This window comes from Trichosurus vulpecula, chromosome 7, assembly GCF_011100635.1.
Source record: "Trichosurus vulpecula isolate mTriVul1 chromosome 7, mTriVul1.pri, whole genome shotgun sequence".
In the NCBI taxonomy this organism is placed as follows: domain Eukaryota; kingdom Metazoa; phylum Chordata; class Mammalia; order Diprotodontia; family Phalangeridae; genus Trichosurus; species Trichosurus vulpecula.
This window is the reverse complement of record NC_050579.1, coordinates 32,267,545-32,277,213: the sequence shown is the minus strand read 5'-3', so window position 1 is coordinate 32,277,213 and position 9,669 is coordinate 32,267,545. Positions and strand designations below refer to the sequence as shown.

Below are 9,669 nucleotides of genomic sequence, written 5' to 3'. Positions count from 1 at the left end.
TTCTAAAATTCTGGCAACTATTCCCTGGTATTCAAACAGCACTTTGCAGTTAGCGAACTCCACGATCTGGCAGCTCACTACTGGATTCTTACATGCCTCTAGCACATTCTGGCTGTGTAACCTTGGGAGAGTCCTTGGCCTCTCTGTGCCGAAGTGGCCGATCTGCACTGGGAGAGGTAATCTCCTCAGTAAGAGTTCTCTAACCCAAAGAAATCACAGGCCCAGTCCAAACAAACATATCTTATGGACCTTTATTACAATTGTGTATGGGAGAGGCCCCATTTTACAGATGAAGAAACAGGTTCGCCAAGGTTAAGTGACTTGCCCAAGGTCGTGTGCCATTTACATGGTAGTTGTTTCAAAATACTTTCCATTACTGTTGTTCAGTCGTGTCTAACTCTTCGTGACCCCATCTGGGGCTTTCTTGGCACAGGTACTGACGTGGTTTGCCATTCCCTTCTCCAGCTCGTAAGTGTCTGAGGCTGGATTTGAACTCAGGTCTTTCTAACTCCAGGCCCAGGGCTCTGCCTACTGTGCCACTTACCTGCCCCACTTTCTTTACCCTTTCCCTTATTGGAACTTTCCAGCTCTTCTATGAGGTAGGGGCTATCATTCCCTTTCCACAGATGGGGCAACTGAGATGTGGAGAGGTGATTTGCCCAGGACTACATAGGTCATGTGTCTGAGGCAGGATTTGAATCCAGTACTTCCTAACTTCACGTTTTGCCTATTATACATGACCCCTTCCCTCATAGCTAGTAAGGGGCAGAGCTGGGACTCCAACTTGGGTTTTTGGAGTGTGAGTCCAGGGGCCACTTTATTCTATCATACACAGGGATCCCTCATCTGGACAGAAGCCCAAGGGTCACATGCTAGAGCCTCAGCTCCAGCGTAGGACAGTCCCTTCCTTCCTGTCCCTAATATCCACCCATGTGAATCTGTCATGGTACATTTGCCTGCCTATGGCTCAGGTCCAGATTCCTTCAATATTTATTAAACATCGATTACATGCAAACACACAGGAAGCTTAGATAAGATACTGCCCCTGCACTTATCCTTAAGTGAATATGACCACACTAATCACTACTGTACCCAATACTACCTGACAAATCAGAAAAAGCTCTGTGGTCTTCATGGAGGAGGTGGCAGTGGGCTTGGCCTTGGCCTCGGGGACCCTATGCTGGTTACTAATGGGGCCAAAGATAAACTTATGGTTTTGTACAAGTGGGATGATGTCATAGATCCCGACAAGTCAGGAAAAGAGCAGGGCTGGGGGAAAGAAGAGCCAGATACATAAGGGGAGGGATTTGTTTCCCTGAAAGAATTCTTCACTTACAGAAGAGATGCCCAAGAGTCTGTTCAAAAAGTTGAAGACTTGTTAAGTCCACATGTAAGAGAGGTGTCCATTTCCCAACAGTCTTTCAGGAACACATTTTTCACGTCGAGTAGCCAGGAGAGAATTGCCTGGGTCCTTTTTGGGACCCATGCAGGTTAGAAGAAAATAGCCACCAGTCCTGGCCAAAAGCTGGTTCTGAGCACTTTCAAATGTGCCCTTGGCACATAGTGAAATTGCCACAACAGGGAGAGCAGTTGGGAAAACAGATATTCTGCTTTTCGCAAACTTGTCCCACAACTTCCTATGCCTCTAACAGGGCTTCCTCCCCTCCCTGGGCTCAGGGATCCCTGGGGCAGTCTGAGGGCATCTATAGATCCCTTCAAAGAATCATGCTTGTTGCCTCCATTCATTAGGGAAGGAAATGCTTAATTTTGGTTAGAGATGTGAAAAGGTGTAATTTTTTTTCCCTAGCCAAGTTCCCAGACTCCCTTGAAATCTATCCTCAGACCCCTGGGGGTGGTAGGGTCAAGAACCCCGGCCCCAAGCAGTAATTCCCTGATAACGGAGCCTCACTCATCCCCTAGGCCCGAATTGTCCACATCCAAATGGTGGGTAACTGGCCTTTTCCAGTTGCCAGTGGCTTTCTCACAAGCAGAATTTTCCAACTCTTGAATTGTTTACTTGCTTTCTGGGTGGGCTGGGGGCTGTGCCATCCTCAAGTCATCAGCCTCACTCTGAGAATGCTGGGTCTGAAACCACAGTCGACCCTTGTGATTATTCTTCGTATGCTGGGTACGCATACGGTGAGCTTGGGCTTGGGGTGGTCTGCCTTTCCCGGGGGCGGGGGGGCGCCTTTTCTATGTTGCTTCCAAACTGGAAAATTTACAAAAGAGGCACAAGTATTATGAAATCATGATGGCATGTTCTGTTTTGTTAGTTTGCTCAGTAGGCAGAATTAGGGAATAGAATGGAAACTAGACAGAAGGAACTGGAAAAATGGCTTAAGGCAAATTTGGAGCTGCCAAACAGCCCATCCCCCAAGTAAACTGACCCCCCCACCTGCACCCCGCAGTGAAGTGAGATACTATATGCAAAGCCCTACGTACTTGTTAGAGAGAAGAAACCACATCGATTCCATGTTTTCTTATAATGATCTTTCTGTTCTTAATGACACCATTGCCATTCGTTAAATCCCCTCTAGGGGCATACATATCATGTGACCACTGGAAACAACAGGCATGTTCCACTGAAGCCGACTCTTAATAGTTTAGTGGACTGGATCCTGGCCATGAGTCCAGAGGCTCAGACGCTGATTCCTAGGGAAAGTCTAGCTCCTTTCAAGGGAGCACAGTGTTTGTAGACCTCTGAGGGGGTCGGTTTTTAGTTTGGGACATTTTCTCATTTCAGGGAACAATACTCAGAATAATGACAACCTTGGAAAGATTTTGGAGTAACCGCTCCCCTGCCCCTGCTTCACATCATATACCAGCCATGGGATTTCCTTGAAGCCATTTATTTTTTTCTTAAAGGTTTGATGCTTTTTAAAAATCTCAGTCATTTCCCAATACTGGACCTACTCCAACTTGTAACAGAGAAGTACAATGAAGTGAACAAACCAATATATTGGCCCCTCTAACAATGCATGCCTTACTGTGTACCTGTGGTTCCCCACCTCTCTGCCAGATGGAGGGAGGTCCATACAACCCTCACCCTGGGGAGATGCGTCTGGTCACTGATGTCATTCAATGAGGTTTTCTTTTATGTTAGGATGGTCTGTGGGTAAACTGTTGGTTTGCTCACTTCACTCTGCATCATTCCATGGAAGCCTCCCCATGTGGCTAGGAATTTATCCTGCTGTCATTTCTTACCATTTACAGTCATATATACAATTCATTCAGCCATTTTCCAGCGGATAGATAACTACTGGCTTTCTGGTTTTTGGTACCAAAAGAACCTGTTGCTAGAAAAAGTTTTGTGTACACAAGCCTCCTTGGCACTGATGCCAGCAGTGGGGCTGCTGGGCCCAAGGGTACAGATGGCTTAGTGACTTTTTGGCCACAGTTCCACACTGTTTTAAGGGCCTCATTCTTCACCAGCAGCAGCTCGCCAGCAATCTGATGACACATCTGTTTACATCTCCTGGAGGTGTAAAGGGGCCCAAGGACTCTCTTGCAATAGGCCAGGCCTGTCCCTATGCTGTGGGCCCCGAGGGGAGGCCTGGTAACTCCAGTAAGCAGGCCTTCATTTGCTGCAATTCTTGCACCTGCTCATTCCCTGGGCCGTAGTGTACGGACAGAACCTTCTCTGCCTTCTCTATTACACCCATGGCTTCGGTAACTGCAAACCTGGACCAAAGGAGGAAGCAGAAGTCACCCACTCTGCTATATGACTGAGCAGGGCTTTGCCTAACTGGCTGGGGCCTAGCACGGCTCTGGATGAATGTGAGTGGCCACTGTCTTCATGCAACTTCTAGTTTGGGGCAGGGGCTGACGCAGACCACCCAGTGTGTGATGAGGAGCTCTGAGGAAGCTAGGAATGCCTGTTAAGAGCCGCATGGCTGGGCCCTCTTCCTTCAGGGACACCAACCCCAAGTTTCTATCTCAGCATCCTCTTTTAGGATGAACAAGTCTGCCCAATGTCTCATCCTCCTGCTTAAGAAATGTTTGTTGATCGAAGTGTTACTGTGCCCTTACTCAGTCTGCATCCTGTTTACTGGAAGGGATTCTCTCTTCTCTGTTAGACCGTGAGTTCCTTGAGGGCAGGAATAATCTTTGCCTTTTTTGTGCTTAGCAGGGTGCCTGGCAAATAGCAGGAGCCTGATAAATGCTGCTGGATGACTGCAAGCTCCACCTTTTCCTATTCCTCTTTCTCCACGTTCCCTCCCCACTCCTTAAGAAGCTGAGGTCCTGTGACTTCCTGGGTTATGAGCTCCTTCCAACGAAGCCGGCTGAAGCCTGTCCCTAAATCAGTCTTAGCTGTCAGAGGCTCAGGGGAATCAGTGACTGAGGTGGGTCACACAACAGCCAGTATACCAGGCTGGATTTGAACCCACATCTTGCTGACTGCATGGTCAGTGCTTTACCCATCAAGATCTATGGCTTAGGAGCCTCCCTTAAAGACTTACCAGCACTATCTTTTTTTGGGGGGGTGGGGTTGGGGGGGGCCTGTTCAGAAATGCTAAAATCAGGGTTTCCCAAAGAAGACAGAGACAAAAGGAAGTAAAAGGTCTGATTAATGCCACCTTGGGCGCAGGGAAGAAGGGAGCCAGAAGACAGCCGAGTCCAGGGCTGCTGAGGAATGAAAGGAAGGAGTGGGCTGTTGTCCAGTCTGACTTTGTGTCCCTACTGCCTTGCACAGAGTGGGCCTTTAACAAATGCCCACAGGGCTGGACTGGAGGCACTAACCAGGAAGGGAATGCCACATTCTCTTTGGGAAGCATAATTTGGATCTCAGAGTGCATGGTCATCTCTCTCAGCATGGTGCACAAATGTTCTCATTATGTCAGAGAGACACTTCAATTCTCCCCTGAAGAGGAAATCAGAGAGCTACTCAGAATTTCAAAATACCTGAAAGAACTTAGTGGAGCTTCCAGGATGGGGAAAAGGAACAAAATGAGTCAGGCTAAGGGCATGCTTGGGTGGAGCGCTGGGGCCATGCCTGAGGAGGCTTACCCATTGAAAAGGACCTGGGCCAACTTGAACAGCTCGTGGCCTGTCTCCACACTGGTTGGTCCATGCTGGGCCTCCACCACCTGAAGACTCTTTCTCAAGTGGGCTGCAGATTTGGGCCAATTTCCTGTCAGGAAATACAACCTGATTCCAGGAAGAGAACCATACTCACTCTATTATAGCCAAGACTTCTCAGAGGGAGGGTGGGTGAGGGTGAACTAAAGGGGGAAGAGGTATGAGTTCAGGGGAGGCACTCCCTGAGACTAAATCAGTAGACAGTTAAACCAAGACAAAACAAAATGATCCACCCCCTTTTCCTGGGGGAAATGCCCTACCGAGGCTGGCATATGCCTGGGCCAGGTGGTCCTCAATCTCTCCCATCAACATGTGCTCCGAGGTTAAGAAGTTCTCAGCCTCCTGCTGGCACTCCAAGAAAAGCTGGATAGCTCGAGCTATCAATGCAAACAAAAAAAAAGGCAGCAGAAGTTTAGGACCCAGGCTCTACAGCGGCTGGCAGAGCAAGCGAGGAGTCTTCCACTTTCTCAACTAAGCACCACGTTCCCTACTGGGACTCACCAGCTGCATGCAGGGAACATGTCTTTGCTCCCACGGTGGTTTGTGGTTCTATTCCAGGGTCCAGAGTCTGAACTCCACCCCTACAAAGCCTCTCAATGCCATGCTGCACAGGAGGGTCCAGCAGGCCATGGCTTCTCTTAGAACTCAGCCCCTGAAAAAATGCCCATGCCCCATTGCCCCCTGGAAGCACCCAATCCTGAAGGGGGTCATAACCAAATTCTGGGAAGTTGAGTCAGTGAGACTTTGGGATTAAAACAAAAGGGAATGATGCATGGGCCCACACATGTCAGAGAAAACTTTTGTCACTGGGAGGGATGCCAGCCTGGCTGTATGAGCCACATTATCCAGCCTTTCCAAGGGCTTCCAATTCAGAAAGCTGATTCTGGTCTCCGAGGATGACACAGCCACCTTGTGGCTGACATAGGGATAATGCCATTAAATTCAGCAAATATTTACTGAGCCCCTGAGAGGGAACAGCAGTGATTGGGGTGGGGGAGGGGGGGAGGAGACTCTCACCTGTTTTGTCACCTCGGAGAAGCTCCAAGGCCACCTCCACCCGCTGCTGAAGGTCTTGTAACTGGCCCACCAGGTGAGCCCTGCTCACTACGGTCGTGCAGGCTCCACTGCCGCAGCGCAGAACGTCATCCCCCTGGGGAAGGCAGCTTTACTGGTCTTTATTTCTGTGCTACTCCACTAGCTCAATGTGGATAGCCAGCCAATGGGGGAGAGGGGCAGCTGCTGTCAATTCTACTCAATTCAACCATTTAGCATTTAGGTACCAGGCTAGGAGGGAGGGATACAGAGATACCAAAGGAAAGTCTCTGCTCTCCAGGCCATGTGGCCTTCTGTATGAGAGGATGCCTTTGAGGTTCTTGGCCCTGCAGGGGATGTCCAAAGTCTGGCTGAATTTGGTGAAAGAGTGCTCCTCTAGAGTGAAATAGGCTGTCTTGGAGGGCTGTTTCTATGATCTGTTCTTTGATCCACTCATTCTTTAGGATTATTTAGTTTCTAATTAATTTTTAATCTGTGCTTTCAAAGCCTTTTGCCAAATATAATTTTTATTGTATTATGGTCTGAAAAGGGTATATTTAATATTTCTACTTTTCTACAGTTTGTGAGATTTTTTTTATATCTTAATACATGGTCAATTTTTTTGAGGGTGCCATGTACAGCTGAGAAAAGGTATATTCCTTTCTATTCCCATTCAATTTTCTCCAGAGCTCTGTCATATCTAACTTGTCTAAAATTCTCTTCATCTCCTTAACAGGCTGTCTAGGAAGGGAATGACTTACTCTTTGAAGGAGGTATTCAAGTAGCTCCTAAGTGACCACAGGCTGGAGATGCTGTGGATTCTTGTCAAGGTAGGAGTTGGATGAGGAAGACACTGGGGTTCAGGGGAAAGTGTGTTGGATATGGAGAGAGTCTGCATTTGAACTATGTTTTAGCTATTTATGACCCATGTAGCCTTGGGTAGGTTTCTTAACTCCTGTGTCTTAGGTTTCCTCGTTTGTAAAATGAGGCAGCTGGACTAGATAGTCTCTCAAGTTCCTTCCAAATCTAAAGCTCTAATTCACAAAGGAGGCTGAGGCTCTGCAGTCCCTTCCAGCTCTGAGCCTCTGCATTGCTCCTCTAAGGACAATGTGAGGTGGATGCCACTTGGGGATGGCCATTTCGTACAGATTACCGTAGCACAGACCAGCTATTCCTTTCAATTACCACAGGCCCTTTTCCTCTCAGTTCCTAAACTCCATGTGACAGTTTTTTGTTTTTCAACATGAGCAGGTGACAGCCTGAATGTCATGAGAAAGTAGCACCACTTTTAGGTAAGTGGTGGGAATGTGGAGTGGGCTCCTGTCTGGTAGTTTTCTAATACTCCATAAGATGATAGGGCTTAGAGATGGAAAGAGCTTCAGAGGCCATCTAGTCCAGTCCTCTCATGGCTGGGGGATAAGGCAGTAGTGAGTAACGGAGCCAGGATTAGAACCCAGGTCCTTTGACTCCAAATCCACTGCCTTCTCATTATACTTTACCAATCAGTGCCTTGCTTCACTAAGGCACCTACCAACATGCCCAATGCACCAAGGAGGGGAGAAAAGCTTCTGCTGTGCCCTTGGGCAGGGTTGTGGAATGAATGCTAGATCTGGAGGCAGGAGAGCCCTGAGTAACTGTCTCACCTCTGGTAGCCATTAGCTGTGTGACCACAGGCAAGGCTCTTTCTGAGCTTCCCTTTCCTCTTCTGTAGCCATAGGAGAGCCTCTCACAGTTTGTTGTGAGGATTAATGAGAATGTATGTGAAGGACTTTGTAAGCATTAATGCGCTATGTATCAGCTATTGTTATTACCAGTGGGAGAATCTGGGAGGGGGGTGTGGAGAGAGTCACCTCGAAAGCCAGGGAACACGCTTCTCCCCAGGAGTTCCAGCCATGGCCTGGAGCAGAGAGCAGTATGAAAGGCAGAGACCCAAGTAGAAGGGAAGGTACCTGCAGAGCCGCCTTGCAGGTGGGGCAACGGAATCCGCCTTGCTTTGGTGTTGTGCTGGCCTGATGCGCCTCCTCCTCCTGACAAGCCTGGCAGCAGCAGTCAAAGAAATACTGAGATCTCAGCTTCTGCTGCCTTGTGGCAACGTCCATGTGGCACTCGTGAGGTCCTGTTGTGAGATGCAACCAAAGGGATGTGAAAAGAGGGGAAAGGCCAGAGCACACTCACCCTCTCCCTTTGGGAGCCCCCACAGCCAAAAACAGGGGGATGGATGCAGGAGAATACAGGCTCCAGAGTCACCAGAAAGCCGGAACCAAGCGGGTACTTGTCCAGACCACTTTCAGAAAAGAAGGCATTTGGTAAGGAATATGCAGGGGATGTGTGTGGGCAGGGTGTACGGTAGCTGGGTGATGAGGGACCAGTCAAAGAGACCTCTCTGTTTAGAGCTCAGACCCTAGGGCTTCCTGGGGGCTCCTTCTTCTCAAGAAAGGCGGTAGGAGAGTGGCTCACCGTAACAATGGAGAATCTCTTGCCCGCATGCAATAAACCGTGATGCCTGGACAGTGCCCATGGTGCCCCTGAAGGCCAGGCTGGTGTTGGGGCTGCATGAGTGGTTCAGCAGGCTGATGACAGGGAAGAAGCCTGTGGCGAGGCGGGCCTGCCTTTGCTGTGTCACGAGGTCCCCATCAGATCCTGAAAGTGCCCGAGGAAAAGTGACAACCACATCAGGACACCAGTTCTAGCCCAGCTACCCATTTCTCAGAAGATGGAGATAGGAAACTGGGCCTTTAGCCCATCTGACTCATGTCTTTATAAGCAGATCCAGTATAAATAGGAGGGAACATGACTCACAGCATTCTCTTGTCCCCAGGAGGCAAAGGGAATGAACACATTTAAAGCAAAAGTCCCCTGGAATCTTGGAAGCCTAATCATTCTTTCTCATTATCATGAAGAGGAACCCAAAGATTAAAATATCTTAAATAATAATCAAAAAGGAATTATCAGCAGGGAAGCTTCCTGCCTGGTGGTATGAGGATGTTCATGAGGGTACAGAGACCAGAGCAACTGTCAGGATTATTTCCCAGAGATGTTCCAAACCATTGTAAGGCGAATGCTTTGATTTATCAGACGTTTGGTTGATTAATTTAGCAAGTGTCCTAGCTGCTGTCCAAGTACATTTTTCACATGTGTGGGTTAAGTAGATGAAAGAATCCCAAGTCTTTTGCGGAAGTTCAGAGTGATAAGGGACCTCAGAAAGGAAACCATCTAGTCCAGGGGTGGGGAGCCTGTGGCCTCAAGGCCGTAGGTTCCCTACCTGATCTAGTCCAATCCATCCCTAGCCCCAAATCCCTTCTAGACCATCACTGACATGGCCATTTGGCCTCCACTGGACACCCAGAAGTCTAGGAGCCCACCATCACCCAAACTGACCCATTCCCTATCCAGATAGTGCTAGGGAAGGCTTTCCTTCTGGAAGGTCCAACTCTGCCTCTAACTTCCACCCCCGGTTCCTAGGCCTGGCCCACTTAAGCCAAGGGGAACAAGGTTATTTCTCATGACAGCCCTTCAAATATCTGGCAATCTGAAACAAATTCTTCCTAATTTTTCTCC

At 48.6% G+C, this 9,669-nt stretch overlaps 1 protein-coding gene across 3 annotated transcripts in view; it reads right to left on the bottom strand.

Moving 5' to 3' along the window:
* Positions 1-2,795: 2,795 nt before the first annotated feature.
* Positions 2,796-9,669, bottom strand: part of SMYD4 (SET and MYND domain containing 4) — a 30,735-nt gene continuing 23,861 nt past the window's right edge. Inside the window, exons 6-11 of one of the 3 annotated variants that reach the window (XM_036766950.1) lie at positions 8,569-8,751; positions 8,061-8,227; positions 6,097-6,229; positions 5,340-5,456; positions 5,008-5,131; positions 2,796-3,681 (exon numbers count right to left, since the gene is read on the bottom strand). In XM_036766950.1, the coding sequence (XP_036622845.1) occupies positions 3,528-3,681; positions 5,008-5,131; positions 5,340-5,456; positions 6,097-6,229; positions 8,061-8,227; positions 8,569-8,751 (878 nt within the window). In that variant the 3' untranslated portion in view covers positions 2,796-3,527. Of the gene's footprint in view, positions 3,682-5,007; positions 5,149-5,339; positions 5,457-5,580; positions 5,732-6,096; positions 6,230-8,060; positions 8,228-8,568; positions 8,752-9,669 lie in introns of those variants that run through there. The other 2 variants (XM_036766951.1, XR_005010875.1) reach the window with 2 other exon arrangements.